Genomic DNA, 20,624 nt, shown 5'->3' on the forward strand with positions numbered 1-20,624 from the left:
AGTAAATGTTGGCTGAAAGCCTTCAAAATGGCTTAACCATTAAAAATCTGAAGTGTCAAAATTTTTTCCAAAGTCTAATTCTAACCAAGTATGCCAAGAAAGTGATAAGGTACTCAATGCCCCAGTTTATTCTTCAAGGTAGAAATTGCCAACAGAACAGAGAAAAGCAGCAATGCTGATGTCTTGGGTACCAAAAAACACTGCAGACATTGATCTTGATCAAAATATAGTCAGAATGAAATTCATGGGGAAGTATTCCAAAAGGCTTCAAATCTTCCTTAACATTTTACACTTTCAGTATTAAGAAAGTGCCAGACATTAAAATCTACACAAGAAAAAAGCTCAGCAATCCCATCATCAGTACCTTCCTAGTGTTTCCAGATGGAATCTGATTACATTGTATATGTTACAAAAGAAAAAAACATAGAACCTTTCATAAGGCTGGAATTTAAAGGACTGAGAAAATACTATTTGTTGATTGCTTATTCAACCAGCAGTGTTGTTTTTGTCCCTAAACAACGAGGGACCCTATTTTGGGAGAAGCCTCAACTTCCTACGGAGATACACCTCCAAGATAACAAAGAATCTGAATTAATGGTATCACTGGTTTCAGAAATTCTGACCCAAATCTCAACTCCTACCAAATATTTATCCGCTAAGGCAACCACTGCACATGATTCTGAATATTAAAAGACCGATGCACAAATAATCTAGAAGGTTGCAACACCCATCTTTAAAACAGTATGTATGAGTGGTTGGGAAATTTAAGGTTAGGTGAGTGGAATGGAAGAATGTGGGTAGATTACTGTAGAACCAGTTAAGTTGTGGAAAAAGGTAACAGATAAACAAGTAGCAGATCTCTAGTTAGCAAGTAGTTTTGTCAACTCTACAATTATTGAAGTGGTAAAACACAAACTTCACTGTTCCCAAGTCTATCACCTACCTCCAAGCCACGGTTAGGCCGCCTGACTTGTACAAGATGATACACAACTCTGCTAAAAGGCACTTTCCAATAGTTACCAATAGCTGAGCGGGCAGGCACCTTTGTAATCATCATGTTCTGATATTGTAACAATATGGTTGTGTCTCTGGTTCTGCTTCTAACTCTTGGTGCCATCAGTTTTTAAAAAGCTCTATAAAGTTGTTTTTTTTTGTTTGTTTTTTGGCTAGGCAGTGGGTTTAAGTGACTTGCCCAGGGTCACACAGCTAGTAAGTATTACTTGTCTGAGGCCGCATTTGAACTCGGGTCCTCCTGAATGCAAGGCTGGTGCTCTATCCACTTCGCCACCTAGCTGCCCCTATAAAGCTTTAAAGTATTTCCAACAGGTTTCTTAGAGTTCATCAGCTGAGTTCAAAAGGGAAGGTACCTCCTGCTTAGAATCTACCACCAATTGCCATTCTTCCTCTTCCCAGAAGAAAAACAAATTGTTTGGATGATGTTTCAAAAGAATTTGAAATTTTTCCTACGGTACACGCAGAAATGGAAAATGGAAAAACCCCTATAACATTTTTACCAAAGAAAAAAAAAAAAAAAAGCCCAGTTGAGCATCTTCTCTGTACATACAGCAGAAGTTTTTCTCTAACAAGTGGAAACACTGACAGATGCTAAACACTCCTAAATTCTTTATACTTTCTTTGCAAGTAATTTTTTTTGGGGGGGTGTGGGGGGAGGCAATCAGGGTCAAATGACTTGCCCAGGGTCGCACAGCTAAGTTCAAGTAACTTTCTCTGAGGAGGAATGCTTAGCCCTAATGGATATAAGTGAAAATACTAACTAAAGGCTGCTAATACAAAAATATCAGACCCAAGAGGACAGTCAAGGTAGCTTCTCCCCACCCTACTTATCTTTGAACAAGGGCTGCTAAAGTAATAATACTAAGCACCTTTTATTAGTGGATCTTGGTGGATTTTATGTTGTTTTTACCTCTGCACTGCAGCTGGATCAGCTGCAGCATTGGAGCTAAAAAGTCTCCCCAGGAAGATCAGAGGTAGAATCCAGATTATGAGCTGCAGTGACCCCTTCCCCAAAGATAAAACTCAACAAAGGAAGCTCAAAAAAGCCAGTGGTGCCAGCTGGAAGCACCACTTCCACCAACCCAAGGTGCTTGCTAGAGAGAAAGAAAGGATTCGCCCCAGTTTGCCTAAATACCAGAGAGACATTGAAGTCCCTAAGTCAGGAGTTGGGGGATGGGGGTGGGCACGAAGGTCCTGTTTGGCTGTTCTGCCAGGTGGAGCTGGTGACTTGACAGGTATGAGGATGTGGTGATAGCTTCGGTCGTGAGGGACGCAATGGGCCTCCAAACCCTCCTCCGACATTCTGAGGTGAAAGCACACAGTCCAGAGCCCAGGATGTTCTTCACTCCTGCTTTTTTGCTGGTGCCCGGGTTCGAGCAATAAGGATAGGAACTATGGCCAGCAAGCCAATGGCCAGTGCCCAGAGGGGACGGTAAAAGAGCCAGCCAGCAGAAATTGTCAGTAGGGTCAGGGATGTAGCAACACAAAAGGCAAATGCTTTCAGGCCGATGTTGACCAGGTCTCTGAAAAGCGGAAACCAGTCCACTGTGGGGAGACAAAGACAAGCAGCTGGTTATCCAAACTCGGAGCTAAGCGAGTCAGCTTCCTGCTAGGCCCTGCGCTTCGACACCTGAGGTTCAGCCTGGATATGAACAGTTCTGTGGGCACAGATCTGGCTACCTGCACATCTGAGCCAGCCACAGAAGCACTTTCTTTCTATCTGCAGGGTTAATAAATGCTAACTGACTAAGCATCCTTTCTGAAGCATGGGCTGCTGGGAGGGGGGCACAGCAAAGTGCAGAACATCCTCTGTGTGCCTGGGGTGGAAGATTTGGTGAGGACCTGGCAAATCGGACTCCTCTGGGACAGCCTTGGATCTGCTGTAAGAGAAGCTAGGAAGCCTGGCCTGCAGCAGTGACTCTGGTCAGATTCTCACAGCAATGGAAAGCAGGTGCCACACTGTCTGTGACATGTCTCATCTCCCTGCTGGAGAGTCTAACCTCCTTGAGGACACAGACTGGGTCTTAACACTACTCTGTATCACTCACAGCACCAATCACCACAACAGAGTTCAACGCAATGACTGACTGGCCCCTCAACCCAAAATACCTTTGGGAGGTACGGCCCCTCACCCTCCCAGGCTTTCACACCCTGCTTTGGTCTCCTTAGTCACTGTGCCAGTTTATTTTTTTCTAAGTTGGAGGTTGGATGGGATGACATCTAAGTTCTACAACCCTATGAACAGATCCGCTGTCCTCAGAGGGAACACACCTACCCAAGGTATACAGGATCCGGGTCATCAGATTGATGCCCACAAACATGGCCATCCAGCCGGCACCTCGAAAGCCCCATGTTTTCATTGTGTTGCTTTGATGTTCTCTCTGAAACACTTCCTGGAAGGGAAATGTCAATTAATCCTCTGGGAAGGGAAAGCTGAGAGGGCTCATTTTCTCAGACTCTGCCAAAGGCCATGGCTTTTAGTTTTTCAGGCGTTACTAAAAGTAGAAAGCCAAATAGGCTTTTTCTTTTGTCCTGCCCAGGGCAAGTACACTTTCTCCTGCTCTTTGCTCACCCACCAGTTCAGTACAGAGGAAGGGTATTCACTGCCTTCTCCCTCCTTCATGGTTAACCCGGACAGTTGCCACACAGGCAGCGGCCAATGCCCACCTTCCACTGTGAGGAGAGCCTGGTTCTCAAGGACACTCCTTCCTGCAGCTTGTTTGCAGCCTGAACTGACAGCCTGAGTAATAAGTAATAAGAAATAAGTAATAAGAAGTAATAAGTAAGTAATAAGAAAAACTCACATTTCTATGGCACTTTGTTTATGAAATGCTTCTCTCACAACAGCCCCATGAGGGAAGTAACACCAAGAGTAGTAACCCCTTTTCACAGTCTAGTGTCTGACTCTCAGAGCTATTAGGTAACTGTCCCAGCATCACACAGCTAGTAAATGTGGCAGCTGGAACTCAAACTCGGGTCTTCTCTAAGAACCATCTCCTTTTTCCCCTAGACCACAATGCACAGATAAGGAAAACATGAACTTGCTCACCAAATTGCAAAATACTGGGACAACAGTCTATCCTGAGACACTTGAATAAAGCAAGTCCAAGCCCAGTGAAAGGTCACTGATTATTATTCCACGTGGGCACTACTTGCCATCTGGGGTGATACACTTGAAACACTGATGATCTTTCAAGAAATGGCACAGGCAAGAAAAAGAGTCAAGAAGAGTCTGGAGCACCGGACTGATAAATAAAACGGATGCAAGAGGACCAAGGCTGGACATAAACTTCAATCTAAACCAGATCAGGAAAGAAAGCCCAGGGCCACCATTAGGCAGGCCCCAAGCCCTGGAAGGAACTAGCACATGATTCTGAAGGCCTTCGGCCTCCTCAGGACTCCCACCTGGAGCTGTGAGCCCTAGGGCCTAGGAGACTTCCCAAACTCATGGTGAGGAAACATATACCAAGTGGAGACTGGGAAGAAAGGACACCTCTGCCATAAACAGCTTCCCTTAAACACCAGTCACGCTTTGCCATGATCTGTTACTTGAATGTTTTTCACATAGGTCAAATCCCACGTTTATATCCTCCCAGATGAAGTTTCTGAATACATAATCTCTTCACAGTATGAGAACTACTCAGGAAAGCTGGACCATCCAGGAATTCAGACTCCCATCAGCCCCACAACATGCTCTAAGCCTTTCCTCACTGCCCAAAACTGTCCCCTCCTCTACCCCAAGCTCCCACTCCCAAAGTTCAGGCTGCAAACAAGCTGCAAGAAGGAGCGTCCTTGAGAACCAGGCTCTCCTCACAGTGGAAGGTGGGCACTGGCCGCTGCCTGTGTGGCGACTGTCCGGGTTAACCATGAAGGAGGGAGAAGGCAGTGAATACCCTTCCTCTCTACTGAACTGGTGGGTGAGCAAAGAGCAGGAGAAAGTGTACTTGCACTGGGCAGGACAAAAGAAAAAGCCTATTTGGCTTTCTACTTTAAGTAATGCCTGAAAAACTAAAAGCCATGGCCTTTGGCAGAGTCTGTGCCAGTGGAAAGCATGACTCATACTGGGGCAGGCACACAGAGGACGAGCTAGAACCAGGGAGGTAGGGCTTCCTGAAGGCTCCACCCAACCAATGTGAGTAACAAACACTCTCCTGACTCATCCAGGACTGCCCGGCACCCCAAGGCTTTCCCACCCAGATGAAAGGAAAAGGGCTTCCCTTTCCCAAGACCTGCCCTCTCAGTAACATCTAACAGCCTTGCTAGGGGCAGACCAGCCAGCATGCTGAAGGGCTGATCACGACGATCCTTCACATCTGGGCCACTCTTCACACTTATCATATCGTGAAATATCATTTTGTCCTTCTAACACACCCACATAGTCAATGAGAACAGGCACCATCACTCCACAGATGGCACAGGGAGATGAAAGTTTACAAGGTTCGTGGATCTGAGACCACCTGGTCCAAGCCACATTTTACAGATGATGAAATCAAGGCCCAGAAGCGGAGGAACTCTCTCAACGTCACCCAGGGAGTAAAGCAGTATTTGAACCCAGGTTCTCAGATTCCACGTTAATGCTGTGCCCATCATACCCCAGTGCTTCGTTGACTCCACAGGTCCAGGGGACAAGCCAAGTGTCAGAGCTGGGAGCCTAACTCCAAGTCCACGGCTTTTTAGTCTCACCTTTCCTGACCCAGCAGAAGGCACTCACCTCCGCAGTGAAATCTCCATGGTGCAGAAGAAGCAGGGTGTCCCCAGACTTGGTGGTATATGGGACCAACTGGTCTCCACGCTGGCGAGCAATCACAGTGACCTGAAGAGAAGCAGGCAGGCAAGAGAGGGAAAGATGGGGCTCTGCTCTTTTCACCCAGAGCCTTGCTCTGTCCACTTACACCTAACTACCTCCAAGAGGGGAGGACAGCCTGCTGTAAACCATTAACAAGCAATTCTCGAAGTGCCTACTATGGGCCAGGCGCTGGAGATACGAAGACAAAAATGAAACTATCTCTGTCTTCACGGGGGCAACAATCAGTACACATCAGTACATACAAAATAATTTGTTAATTTGGAGGCAAGGGCACCAGCACTTGGGAGCATCAGAGAGGCAGAGGTGAGGACTAAGCACGTTCCAGGCATGCATCCCAGCCATGGAGCCGTGCCTCAGCGAGGCAGCAGAAAGGCCAGTCTGGCTAGCCTAGAAAATATACCAAGGGGACAGATGTATAATGAAGCTGGATCTCATCTGACACTAACAGGGAGTCACCAGATTCACGGAGTAGGAGACTCACATCAGAGCCCTGCTTAGAGAAATAGCTGTGTGAAGGACGGCTGGGAGAGGAAAGAGACCCAAGGCAAGGAAGCCAGCTAAGAAGCCAAGGAGCGTTTGCTTCTCTGGAGCTAAGTTAGAGAAGAAAACCAAGTTACCACATGAGCTGGGCCCAGGTTGGGGTCATCACCACTCAGGCCTGCATAGGAAAAGGCAACCCGTACATCTCCAACCTAGGAATAAAGAAGAAAGATGGACTCTTCAGTCAGCAGAAAATCGCCTGGGCTCGGGGGGTGGTGGTGGCTTCTGTCTGGCTTTGGAATTGTGACCGGGTTTGGGCAGGGAGGAAACCAGGCAGGGAAAGCCAACAGGCTCAGGTACCTACGGGAGGCTGGCAGCATGGAACACTGCCTGGGGTCTGTCCACTGTACCCTTCATCTTTACAAGACTTCTACTCTACAAGCAGACATTTAACTTCCATTGCTACAGAGGCAGTGGCTCTTAGTTCAGTTTGGTGCAGGTTTGCATACCACAGCCTTGGGCTTACCTCTGGATACTTGGGGTTCTCGCTGTGATAGAAATAGTCTCCTCGTCGGAGGATGTCGACATGGGGGTCCTCCATGTGGGCCAGACTCAGTGGTTTGAAGTTGTCAATTTTGTCAATAAGACCTGAACAAAATGAAACAGTTTGTCATGTCAAAGGATTTAAAAGGAAAACAGCACTTAGAACGTGCACCAGAAACCCTGGAGTCAAGCACCCTCCCACTGTCAGGGGCAGGCTCTGAGGCAGGGGACACAGCCTGCCGGGGGAACCGAGCCATGCTGAACCACTGCTTTTTATGGCGACAAGGAGGTTATGAATCACGGTGGGGGGAGGAGAGGGGCCACCACGTAACTGTTCTGGGGGGATTGAGGCAGCAAAAGGCACACTTGTTTCCTGACAGTGAGACTGTAAAGTGGTCCTCAAACTTTTTTCACTCTCGGCATAGCGGTGTCTGCCATGAACAAGCAAGGCACATTAAACAGATGGGCAGGAAGGGAAGGGACAGGACTTTTTTTTCTTTCTTGGTGTAGGGCTTCTCCTTATCATCATGGCCTGAGGAGGCAGACTCAGATATTCAGTTTTCCTCTAAGAAAAATAGCTGTTTTGTTGAATTCGTTTTGAAAGCTCAAGGTCTGATGTATTTTTATGTCAGTGTGTAAATAAATGTAATAGGCAAATTTTGCTTATTTTTGCAAATACTATATCTACAACATTATGTACGGCCAAGGAAGAAAAAATTACCTTTTTATATTTCTTAATAAAAAAATTATTTTTAAGTTTTCTTTTACTTACCACATCTAAAATTCTGTAGCACACCCAAGCAAAAACTTGAGGCATGCCCTTTGAGAATGACTGACACGGCAGAAAGAGCAAGAGGGTACCTAACTGGCATTTCAGTGAAATCCAAACGTTCACAGAAAAGCCAGCCCAGCCCCAAGAGAAGGCTTACCTGCAGAAAGAAAGAACCTGCCAATCTGAACAAAAGGCGCGACAGCTGTGAAGGACTCCACGGCCATTGCGCTGGAAGGAGAGGAAAGGGTCAGAGAGGCCCTGACGCACTGCAGGTCCTCCCCTCCCCCGCCACCATGCACCCATCATCATGCAGGGCCTCCCTTCCCCGAGAGACACAGCAGTCACTGAGGAGTGGAAGAGCAGGGCGTTTCTCACGCACTGCCCATCCACTGTCACTCTCAGCGGTAAACACGGCGTGCCCACTTGGTGCAGGACACTATACACTACAACCCAGACAGCAAGAATAATTGCCCAAGCGTCCACTTTCCAATTTGCTTCTGAACTCTGCTAGGAATTTGCTCGAGTGGAAGCCAGGACAGTAAAGACTTGTCAGCTGATTTTTTGTGCTGGAGGAGACCACCAGAATGTTAGACCTGAGAAGCAACTCTGGGGTCATCTAGTGCAACCTCTTTATTGAAAATCTTTGCATCAATATTCATTAATGAGACTGGTCAATGGCTCTCTTTCTCTTGCTTGGATATCAGAACCACATTTGTTTCAGAAAAGGAATTTGGTAAAGTGCTTTTTGTCTCTATTTTTGAAACTGATTTTTGTAGCATAAGGACTAATGGCTCTCCTATATGCTTGTGGGAATTCACTCCAACTCCTTCATTTTACAGATGAGAGAGAGACAGAGACAGAGAGAGAGACAGAGAGAGAGAGACAGAGAGAGAGAGACAGAGAGAGAACTTGAAAGGGAAAGTGATTTGCACAAGGTCATACAGTAAATTAGGCAGAGAGTAAGTATAAGCCCACGTTACTTGACTCTTCTATAATACTCTTTCCTCTATACCAGAAGAGCATCAGAAAGAAAAAAGGTATCCTATATAAGGATTTTAAAGCTCTTTTAGCTAAATATTTATTTAGCACCTTCCTTAGGAGGAACCCAAAATATTTCGCTAATTTTTATTGACATAATTTTCCTAAGTTTTGTTCTTCTCCAAGACTTAGGCAAGTTATCCTCACTCTCCAAGAAAAACAGGCAAGTAAGATGGCCCATTTACAGAAAAGCCTGCCCATATTCAGGGCTGGAGTTTAAAATAAATAAGACCCATGTCTTTCCTCTTGGTCCAGCATCCTACCCACTTGGCCTCGAGCCCCTGCTCTCTATTCACCTGGGATTTTTATGCCCAATCTCTCGGTCAAAGTTCCTGCTGTTCACAATTTCCGATTTCCACTCGGTATCTGAGAAAAGGGAAAAAAAAAATGCTGAGAAGCAACACCGTGCTGGCCTGCATTACACTTTTCTAAATACAGTAGTTTCAGACTCATTATTTCCCATGACTCTCTAAGTCAGGCAGATGCTATTGATCCCAACGTGGGAGATGAGGAGGAACAAGTCTGTCACCTGACCGGCTCGGCATCTTGGTGCGACCCTTCTTTCAGAGCTGGAGCTCTGGGTAGGAAACTGCAGGGCTGGACCCCAGGACACCCCCTCTCAGGGCTGCGCATGTACCACTTTGTTTTCCCATCCAAATCTTTCACCCTTAGCTCACTAATCAAAAGAGGTACATCTCCTTTCAGGCCTTCCCATGCTATTATTCTGGGAACTCTTACCAACATCCTACCAAAAGGGATCTAAAGTGTGCAGTGCAGAATGGACACATTTTCTCTACTTTAAAGTCATGGACACCATACAATCTCACAGGGAAAAGTGGGAAAATGATATTGTAAAATAATCTCCTTTTCTTGCAGAAACAACAACAAAAACCTGCTTCTCCCACCACATTTGTTAGATGCAAGTCATCATGCTCCTTATCCCTAGAAGTAAAGTCTTAAATAAGGGAAGAACAATCTGGAAAGTCACTGTGTACTTTCTATGATGTTACCGTTAAGTCAAATTGTGTGTTTTGTTCAAAGCAGGCACATTTATTTTCATTCAGGTTTGGAGTCCTAGTTAGGCTGCAGTTACATGACCAGACCAGGAGGCTTCTGTGGCGGTGGTGACGACAGTGCTGAGCCAGAAGTCAGCACACATGACCCACTAACCTGCCACAAGAACCTGGATCAGTCCTTTCCTACCTCTCTGGGCCTCAGTTTCCTCCTCTGTAAAATGAGCAGGTATGACCAGCTCATTTTTAAGATGCCTTCTAGTGTTCTCATTCCCACAAGGACCTTACACGTCAAATCTCTGTTTCCCAGCATGTGAGAGTGTCGAGATGCTAGCATACTACTTCTTATATCCATTTGTTCACCCAAATGTTCACAAAAGGGGATCTAAAGTATGGAGAACAGTGGTCCCTCAGAGCCTGCCTCCACCCTGAGGGTCATTCTCTCTACAGCGGGAACACAAAGGGGCATCAGAGCTTCAGTACCATAACATGAAGACAGCCTGAGAGGCATGCCCTGGGCTATCATGGAACCATCGAGCTCCTCCGGGAAAGGAGGGATAAGGGCCCATCTGGGCTTGACACAATGCTGACACACTCAATAAGACTTAACCACAACAGTCCTGGAGTGCACAAAGAAGCCAGAATCAGCCACAGATTCTTCAGCCCCTATCTCCAGAGACACGGACTGCAGTCCTACTTACTATAGGAGTATCTCCTCTCTGTCTTCACTTGGCCGTCTTCTGTGTACTCCCTGCAAAAGGAAACACATGTAGCAAAGATGGTCAGACCCGAATCATCAGCACAAAAATATCATCGCTCCACTTGCACCAGAACACAGGGAGGTGTCTGTTTACTGCCCCACATGATGTGGTCCTTGGGGCCAACACTCCAATGGCACCAACCCTAACTCTCCCTGGTAGGGTAAGCAGGGAGTCTGTACCTTAGGTTCAGCCAGATTGGGCAAAAGGACACAGAGTATCACTGCTAATAGAGCTCCAAGTAGCAAATCTGTTATATTAAACACAATGTTTCCATAAGAAGTAAAAAGAGTTTGAATTCATGGAGAAGCCACTCACAAACAGTAGCAGAAACGGGATAATTCACGGATGGAGGGAAAAGGCGGATTTGCACCTGATGTGAGTGCCGGCTTAGATCACAAAGTGTAGCTGACAGGCACAAGGGGCTACCAAGGCACCAAGATCTATGTTGGAGGTGAGAATTCCAAAGAGAATCCACATCAACTCTCACCATCTCAGAGTCAGGGATCAATGCCAGGGACCCTGACAGCCTGCTTCAGAAGCACCCACGGGTCACCCCAGAGCAAGGGCAAGGAGCCTGGGCTCTGGCAGTCTGGGGGAACCTGAGAGGCCTCTTCACAGAGCAATGTTTGTTGCCTACATTCATAATTGAAAGAAATGCCAAATTTTAGTTTGAGATTAGTGGAATTTTCCCATCCCTATTCATGGACCCCTGGAAATCTATCCACAGACTCCTTGGGGGTGCATAGGCAGGCCTTGGGTTAAGAACCCCTGATCTAAGGCAATCTACCAATTTTGCATACTGAGAAACTGCCACCCAGAGAGAAGTGACTGGCCTGGGGTCCCCAGCTCCTTTAGGGTAAATTCAGTCTAAAACCAAGGTCACCTAACTCCCCCTACACATGTCATGCAACTGAATTAGCAAGCTATTACATTTTTTTGGTTTGGTTGGTTGTTTTTGTTCCTTTGGTTTTTTTTTGTTTGTTTGTTTTTTTGCTAGGCAATGGGGTTGAGTGACTTGCCCAGGGTCACACAGCTAGTAAGCGTTATGCGTCTGAGACCAGACTTGAACTCAGGTCCTCCTGACTCCAGGGCTGATGCTCTATCCACCGTACCACCCAGCTGCCCCCAAGCTATTACATTTGCAGAAACACACATCTATGCATAGGGTCAGTCCCTTCCTTACTAAAAATAAGTGCCAACTCATCAAGTATTATTACATTTGGTTGAAATACTACACACAAAACAATTTAATTTTCCAAATGAGTATCAGTGATGTTGGCTTGCTACTAACAAAAGTGCTAAGTGATCTTTTTTGTAACCCCAGCACTTAAGCATCTCATACATACTAAATGCTTAATAAAAATGTTAATTGTTAATTGACTTGAGAAAAGTGATTTATTTTTCAAAAGAAGAAAGCATTTTAAATTTTTAAAAAATGAAAAAAATGGAATCTCAGGTCATCTTTAAACACAATTTTCTTTGCCTCAAAAGTCTCAACTCCTTCCATGGTGAAATGACATTGCATAATCTGGGGTGAAGGGGGAGTGAGGAACAAGAACTGGTACGACTATGATGAAAATTCTGTGTGCTCAGGCAGTACTTCTTATTTTAATTATCATAACAACATGCGGTCCTCAGCATCCACCATCAGAGAAAAGGGCCCAAATGGGGTCACTGACTGGAGATCCTTCAGCAAGGAAGTGCCGAGATCTACCCAAAGCCAATGGGAACGTCCACAGTCTCTAGGAGCATTCAGTTATGCTTGTCAGTTAATTTGACAAACAGTGGGAATTACGGGTGACAAGTTCTGAGGCAGAGAACAAGTTAGCTGGGATTGTGTAGGCCCAAAGGAACTGCTGCACCACAGAGGATCATAACAGAAGTAGAAGACGTTTCTTTTCTTCAAGGGCCGAACAAGACAAAATAGTTACTTGCAAATCCCACTTTGGAGGACCATTTGGAAGGGAGACTGGGCCAGGCCAAGGAGCAGATGGCTCCACTGGGGCCAGTGCACAGAAGTATCTGGGGAACTGTAGGGTGAGGCCAGAAGGGAAGAGGAGGGCAGTCCCTTCTCACTGGGGCTCTGGAGGGGAAGGAAGATGAGACTAGGCCTGGGCCACAGCCAAGAAGTCAGGAGGGGGCATCACAAAAACAGCAGCTCGACTTAGAAAACATCGAGCTTCAAATCCAGGCTCTGCCATCTCCTTCCTGGCTGACCCTGGGCAGAGGACTTTACCTCTCTGGGCCCCAGACGCACCCTTCCGGTAAGGAGGGTGGGCTAGACCAACTCCAGGGAGCCTTTCAACTCTAAATCCTATGATCCTATGAACCAGTAGGGTGCAACAGAGAGAGCTCCTACTCCCCTCTCCCCTCCCCACCCCCGCCAGCTTCTGACTTTATTTCCCTAGACTCCCCTGCACAAATGCCCCCTACCAGCCACCTCCTACCCTGCGCCGTGACACATGCTGTTCTCTGGATCTGGGACGCAGTCCCTCTGTCGTCCCTGCCCCACAGATACCTGGTCGTCCTCCAACCTTCAGCCGAGAGGCCACCTCCCATGTGAATTCCCTGCACTCTGAAGCAGCTCTTCTCGTTCTGTGCTACCTCATTTCTCCTGGTACCTTGCTTGTGTATGGTACAGCCTTTCTCTCACCCAAGTAAAATGGAAGCCCTTTGAGGGAAGGGCCTGTTTCACTTTTGTCTTTACACCCCTAAAGCGCTCTGCATAAGTAGGCATTTAATGCCTGGGGGTGTGGGATAGATGACAGTGCTGGTAAGACCTTTCCTAACCTGTAAATTGCTGACCCTTGCGTCTGTCTTGTATCTCAACCACTACAACTGTCTGTTCTGCTTCAGGGCCTCATATTAAATGCCCCTCTGATCAACTGAGAGATTAATGTGCTGTTCACGGACCATAGAAGAACAGAGGATAGAAGAAACCTTCTGGTCTTTGCCCAGAGTAGGGTCTGGGGTCAGGCAAGCCCAGCACACCAAGGGAAGCAGGAGCATTTAAGAAAATCAAAGTGGCCCCGACAACTTGAAATGTGGGCGAGAAAGCCCACCCACCCCAGCAGGATGAGGGCCCCTCTCACCTGGACTCTTCTGACTCCACCCACTGGTACATCTCCACGTGTCGCTTCAATTTCACTGCAGGGATAAAGACCCCATAGTTGGGATCAGACAAGAGCTTTAAGAGAAGGAGAAGAATAAAGTGAGGCCAGGCCTGAGATCCCGAGGAAAGTCAAATCGGAGCCGTGAGCTGGAGAGGCTACCAGAGGAGTGTAAACCAATACATCTGAAGGCCACTTACTCTCCCAAGGACACCCAGAAAAAGTCTAACCTGGGGCAGGGGGGTCGTTTTGAAGAAAATAATATTTGCTTTCAAATTTATATATTTTTATTTCTTGAGTTTTGGCCATAAACCTCAAAGTACAGCCCTTGAAAAAGGCTCAGTCCATTTTCATGGATCAGAAAAACTCTGACTCCCATCCCCACCCCAGCCTTGGGAAGCCTCTGCTTCTTCTCTCTTTGCAGTCTTGCACAACCAAAAATGAGGTGACATTATTATCCTATCCATAATGATGATATGGAGAGTGGTCTTAGAGTGTTTTTCAATCCACCAAAGACAAAACAATACCAAGTGCAAAAAGGCAGGTGCATTGTAGTAGAAAAGGCCCTGAACATGCAGGAGTGAGCCTGTCTGCTCCTCAGGAGGGGAAGCAGACCCTGACTGTGTGATCTCAGTGGAATCCTTTCCCCTCTCTGGGCCTCAAGTCTCTTATCTGTAAAGTGAAAGGGTCGGAAGCTAGAAATCTGTGATCCTCTAATTGGCAGTACCAGGTAACCTGGGTCTGAGCCCGGCTACAGCATTTACAAGCTGTGTGGCAAGGAGGAAGTCCCTTCCCCTCAGTTCCTTCACCAAGAAAAGGGGGATAATCCTTGTGTCACCTACTTCATAAGAGTGTATAAGAATTAAATCTGATAATGTATAAAGTGCTTTGTAAGCTGTGAACTGATAGATAAATGTGAGCTATTAGTATTCAGTGTAGTTTTACTGATAAATATATTTTATTCTATTTCTTTGAAAACTGATAATCCAAGAAGAGATAATGAGAAATGCCTCCTTCCTCAAGGTGGAAAGGACAGAACATGATATCTGTTGTCAGACACTGTCTCTACACTGGCTTATTTTTTTCTTTGTCACATGGAAATGTTCAATTGGGAGTGTGGTGCAGGAAGAGGTGTGGGAAATACCTGTAATATAAAGACAAGGCATCAGTAAAACTCCTTATGGAAAAGAAAAAAAAAATAGCCAATCTGTATTTGGCCCATGTGGTCATTTGGAATCACAGAATGTTAGTGTTAGAAGAGACCTCAGAGATAGTCTCTTCTGTAGGAAAGAAGGGATTCACCCAGAATCACACAGTGCTTCTGACTCTAGGACCATGGCTCTTTGCCCTCCACCACAATCCCTGCCCTAAAGGAATTTATAATGTAAGAACAAACAGCTCACATTTATGCGGTGCTTTAACATTTATAAAACATTTTAGGACACACATACATAAATACAGACAAGAAATAATAAAGGATGATATAATTGTCACAATACAAGCTCTTAGGTCAAGCTGACAGGATACAGACGTCAAACTCTCAGAGAACAGAGAGGGCAGCAGATGCAGGGCCAGAGGTGGCAGCAGCGCAGGGAGAGGAGGCGTCGGCTTTACCTTGGACGTCCGCAGGGAGCCAATCAAGTGCACGAGTCTCCCCTCGTTCTCTGGGGCCACACTATGGATGGTGTTAAGTGGAACCACAAGCGAGAGCCCCTCAGCAAGAGAAGTTGCCGTCCTCAAGGCCCTGCCCTACAACAGTGGGAGAGAAGGAGGTGAGAGAGCGCTAGAGGTAATGCCCACCCGCTGCTCTCTATAGTGCACCATAGTGTAGTTTGATAACACTGGGCATTTATTATAAACAACACAGGGAACAACTCAGGTTAATGACCTGAAGCTACTTCCCAAGAATAAGAGGTTCACCCGATGGAATATTCTCATCCATAATAGATTTTTTTGCCTAACTGTCTTAGAATTCCTAAAAGCCTGTAAACTCTACAAGGGTGAGGACTGTGACTTCTCTGGAGTTTTTAAGTTTCCAGCCACTGCTAACAGAAGGCTTTGCATACATACAGTATCTGGTGTTCAGTTAAACACGCTGTCCAATAGAACAGCTTCTCCTGTATATGAAGAACTAAATCACAGTGAATGCACAATACATGCGTTCATTCAACAAACCTTTATTAAATACAGTGCTCTGCACAGAGGAAGCACTTAATGCCTTTTAACTGGAGAAACGTTTATCCTCAACAAAGTCAACGAGCATTTATTAAGAGCCTATCACATCCTAAGAATGGGGGAGGAGGGAGAGAGGAGGAAGAAATGAAAAGCTAAAGGAGGCCTGGTCTATCCAAAGGGACAGCGCCCTCCCCTGTAGGGGCTGCTAAGACACAGACTAGGAACTGGAACCCAAGCTCATACCCATCGCTCCCCTGGCACTCAGTCAAGCTTCCCTGCTCCTGGGACCTGATGTGTGTTGTGGCCTGTGCCTGAAATGACCATCCTCCATTTTAGATCCTGACTTCTTCTTAGCCTTCCCAAATCCCCGTACCTATTACCCTTCCATGAAGGCTGAATACCAATCTTATGTGTTATTTAGGGTTATCCCTATTTGTACATGTCACACAAACACCATCACCACCCACCAGAACCGTCTTAACTTTCTACTTTGTCAACACCTGGCACGAGGCTTTGCACCCAGTAGGCTCATGTTACCGAATGAGGAGCTATAATGCTAAGAGAATGCCCAGGGCTTTAAAGGACGAGGGGAAGAACTTCTAACCAACTCAGATGATTCTCTCTCTCTTCTGCCCTCTGCTAGCTGTGCCCTTCCCATTCCCGGGAGGGACAAAGGGACTGCACCGTTTTCACCCACTCAGAGGTAGAAGAGAATCAAAGCCTTTCACGCAGCCTGGACTCCATCTCCCTCCTCTGGCCTCCCACCAATGTCTGAGCACATTCGAAGAACAGACAACTATTTAAACTTTGTGGAGAATACAGGGTTAGTCTATTGGCTACACCTTGTTTCTAGAATGGCTACCTCTTTCCAAGAAGGACACAAGAATAAGCTGCTTTTTTCTCTCTTGCAGTGTTCGGAAAGAGCCTGAAGGGACAGAACAAAGAGGGAGATGGCACTCTAACTGGACAACAGAGAGCTTGGCCATAGCAGCATTTTGACACACCTGCCATACCCTAGGAAGAAGTCGTTCCTTCAGAGCGCTGCCCACTCCCAAGATCCAAGGTGTCTCTATTAACTTCCATGAGATTCTCCCTTTCTTCCTCCTACCCCAAAGTTCTCCCAATAGAGTGGTGGGAAAAGAAGCAATTCATTCAATGGATTTTTAAATATGTTTCTCAAGTCTGCAATGAAATATCAATGATGCTTTTAACATCCCTTTCTTTACCAACACCTTGGGTATCAGTATATTTTTCCCCAGTTTTCTAGAATGATGGCAACTTCTCTCCTCCCGTGGTTCACTACACTGAGTTTTATACAAGTCCCAGAGGCAGGTATGGACCCTAGAAAGGGGGCTTAAGATAGAGACATAGTTAAAAAGACAAGAGAGATAAGAGAAGGAGTCATTCAAGGGCTAACGTAGTGAAGGATGTTAATCACCACTTCTAGTCATCTTTTTACTTCACTGACCCTCTCTTCAGGATCCCACCTGCAAACTCAAAAAACCAAGGACTAATCTGACTTACACAGCTGTCTTCCCAGCTCTCAGTGTTACATAAGCTGAGAATGAAGCCATCGGGCCTTTGAGAAAGGGATTTCTGGTTAAGTGTCCAGCTCCCATTATGCTCAAGGAGAGACTCTTGGGGAAAAAAGGCAAGGCGATGCTCTGGAGGCTCACCTCATTAGTAAAGATCAGGTAGAAGGAAAGTAAAAATGTCATCAATCCAACAAACATGCCTCCTGATGTTTCACTGAGACGCTCCAAGAAGCCCGGCTGCTGGTCAGCTGTAATTTTGACATGTTCTTTTCTGTTACTTGTATCAGAGTACTAGAAAAAGGGGAAAAGATACAAAATATATATAGATGTTATACAAATATCATCGTACTAATCAACCTGTGATTAATTTAAAATCGTTAGGAATCATTAGCATAGTTATAAGAATGGAAGCTAATCAATTTTCTTTCCACTAAAATACCTAAGCTTAAATTTCCCATTGCTGTTTATTGAAAGATCAATAAAAACTGAAAAGTTTATAAAGTATCCAGAATACATTACCTAACAAACATTTACTGCACACAATCATAATGGTAATAATAATAAATAGCTTATATACTTTGTAATGCACTCTCCACACATATACATACACACACACACACACACACACACACACACACACATCCCCATTTTACAAATGAGCAAACTGAGGCTAAAAGAGGTGAAGCAATCAGCCAAATGGCTAGAAAGTGTCAGAGACAGGATTCAACTCTAGACTTTCCAACCATAAAAGAAGAACTTTTGTGCATTTTATGGGCTGAGTTGTCCTAGATACTAGGTGATAAAGTGCTAACTGCAAGGATGCTCCCTCTAGAGATCATGGCCAGTGCTTGCATCCCAAGATAGTCCAGAAATAATCTCAACATGCAAAGTACTGTTGAGCTCACTGAGAGACCAAGCTGAACACCTCTAGCCTTGAAGATACACATACCCTTTTCTCTGAGCCTTTATTTCTTCAGCCATAAAATAGGGACAATGATATCTGCATTACCTACCTCACATAGCTTCTGTAGGAGTCAAGGGGTAAAATTAACATGAAAGAGCTCTCTCTGAGGCTGGAACATGCTATGAAAGCATAGAACAACCAGTCCAGTAGTGAAGGCCCTGAGGATAGGATACACCTGAGAAAGCCTCTCATCAACTCATCAAGTGAAAGAAATTCCCTTAGTCTTAGCAGAGGACAACAGAAGAAAGCACCCCAGGACTTTGATCTCCTACACATTGCCTTGAGGGAAAGCATTCCCATTGGGATTCCACTATTAGCTTTTTAGCTATTCCCCAGGACCTAGCTCAAGCTATAGATGATAGATTTAGAGCTGGAAGGGACCTCAACCATTACCTAATCTAACCTACAGATGAGGAAACTGAGTTACAAAGAGGTGAAGAAATGAGTTCAAAGTCACATAGATAGTAGGTAAGAGAGCTGGGATCTGAACCCAAGACCTCTGACTCTAAATCCAACACTTTCTTCTATCACCTTTGGCATTACATTTCATATCATATTCTATAACTACCACTACAGGAATTTTATCATCCCTACCATAATAAGGACCATGATGTTGCCTTGCTCAATCTGAGCAATCCATCTCTCTGAGTCTGTTTCTACAGCTACACAATAACTGACATTGATGCGGCATTTATATTTTTCATACATTATTTCATTGGAGCCGCACAAAGACCCCATTTTCCAGGTGAGCAAACTGAGCCTTAGAAAAGTTACGTGACTTGCCCATAAATACAGAGTTAGTATCAGAGGTGAGATTTGGACTCAGATCTTCCTGGTGCCAAGTCCAGGACTCCAGGAATCAGAAGACATGGCTTCAGAATCTTCACCTGAAAACTCTTATTTCTTCAATTTTACAAATCATTTCTTCTAAAAACAGTCCAGTGAGGTAGTCTGTGTCTTTTTGTTTTTCTATCACAGAATCACTGATAGAATCATAGATTTAGAGATTGGAAGCCAAAAAGTCTACTCCCTCTCTCCCTCATTTTTCAGGTGGGGAAACTGAGGCATAAAGCCGTTAAGTGGCTTATCTAGGATCTTGCTGCCAGTAAGGATGGAAGGAAGGAAGGAATAAGCATTTATGCAGTGCCTACATGTGCCAGGCACTGTGCTAAGCATTTTACAAAAATCATCTTATTTGATTCTCTCAACATCTCTTGTGAGGTAGGTGCTATTATTATCCCCATTTTTTAGATGGGGAACTGAGGCAGAAAGATATTAAGTGACTTGCCCAGGGTCATACTACTAAGCATCTGGGGCTGGTTTTGAACTCAAGTCTTCCTGACTCCAGGTGCAGGGTTTTATTCACTGAACCACCTAGCTGCAGTAAGGGCCAGAAACAGAATCTGAACCCAAGTCTGCCTTGAACACAGTAAGCACTTAATATTTATTGAGTTATTCCCATTTTGAGATGAGGAAACAAACTTAGAATTGTTAACTGACTTATCCATGGTCACAAAGTTAGTCTGACTATCTGAACTGGAATTCTAGCCTATGATTTCCTAACTGATAGTTTCCAACAAATGAGACCTTAGCTTTCAAAAAATGACTAAACCTGATTCCAGAGGACCCAGGATGACGCATGCTACCCATCTCCTGAGAGAGAGGTGATGGACTTAGAGGGCATATGGAGATACTTTCTGGACACGGCTAACTATTTGTTACAAGAGGGGAAAGGAAGGAGAAAAACAGACATATTCGTTGAAAAAAATTTAATTTTAAAAATAAAATTATTTCTAAAATCTCTTCCAGATTTAAAATTCTCTGAAGCCACAGTGAGTCATTACAGCAGTGAGCTACTCCCTCCCACCTTTATAAGAAAAAGTGGCACAGGAGGGAGGGGCCCACCCCACCCAGTCCCAGCACGAAAGTTGAGATCGGTGCCCAACTTGCAGTTCAAGTTGCCCAAAGAGAACCCACGACAGCCGAGCCACCCAAGGGTCAAAGAGGAGGGGGCATGCAGGCGGGCAAGGCGGGCATGCAAGCAGCAAGATGCGACTCCCGAGGACCTCCCGAGCACCTCCCGAGCTGCAGCTGGCGAGACTCCGGGTCAGCTTCGGGGAGCCGAGCGGGAAGGGATCCCGGCTGGGTGGGGCGGCAAGCTCACACTTACATTCCGGGACATGGTCAGCCTAGAACTGCTGCCTCAATCTCCAAAGCAGGGCAAAGGGGCCGGAGGGCAGCGGGCAGATCTGCAATTGGCCGGAGAAGCAGCGGGAGCCCCACGAGCCGGGAAAACTCAGCCCTTTCTCCTGAGCCGCGAAAACACAAACTCTGGCGAACAAGGCTAGCCTTGCTGCTACAAAGTTACCACCCACGACAACGAATGGCTCTACTGCGCCTGCGCGCCGCAAG

At 45.7% G+C, this 20,624-nt stretch overlaps 1 protein-coding gene across 1 annotated transcript; it reads right to left on the bottom strand.

Moving 5' to 3' along the window:
* Window positions 1-1,870: 1,870 nt before the first annotated feature.
* Window positions 1,871-20,608, bottom strand: TMEM43 (transmembrane protein 43). Its single transcript, XM_027863666.1, has 12 exons — window positions 20,383-20,608; window positions 17,390-17,539; window positions 15,153-15,287; window positions 13,521-13,615; window positions 10,369-10,418; window positions 8,951-9,020; window positions 7,774-7,844; window positions 6,828-6,949; window positions 6,439-6,513; window positions 5,726-5,827; window positions 3,290-3,407; window positions 1,871-2,559 (listed from the first exon to the last, which is right to left on the bottom strand). The coding sequence occupies exons 1-12, from the start codon at window positions 20,392-20,394 to the stop codon at window positions 2,357-2,359; spliced, it is 1,203 nt and encodes a 400-aa protein (XP_027719467.1). The 5' UTR covers window positions 20,395-20,608; the 3' UTR covers window positions 1,871-2,356.
* Window positions 20,609-20,624: the final 16 nt, after the last annotated feature.

Source organism: Vombatus ursinus, unplaced genomic scaffold, assembly GCF_900497805.2.
Source record: "Vombatus ursinus unplaced genomic scaffold, bare-nosed wombat genome assembly UNPS02014773.1, whole genome shotgun sequence".
Lineage (NCBI taxonomy): Eukaryota > Metazoa > Chordata > Mammalia > Diprotodontia > Vombatidae > Vombatus > Vombatus ursinus.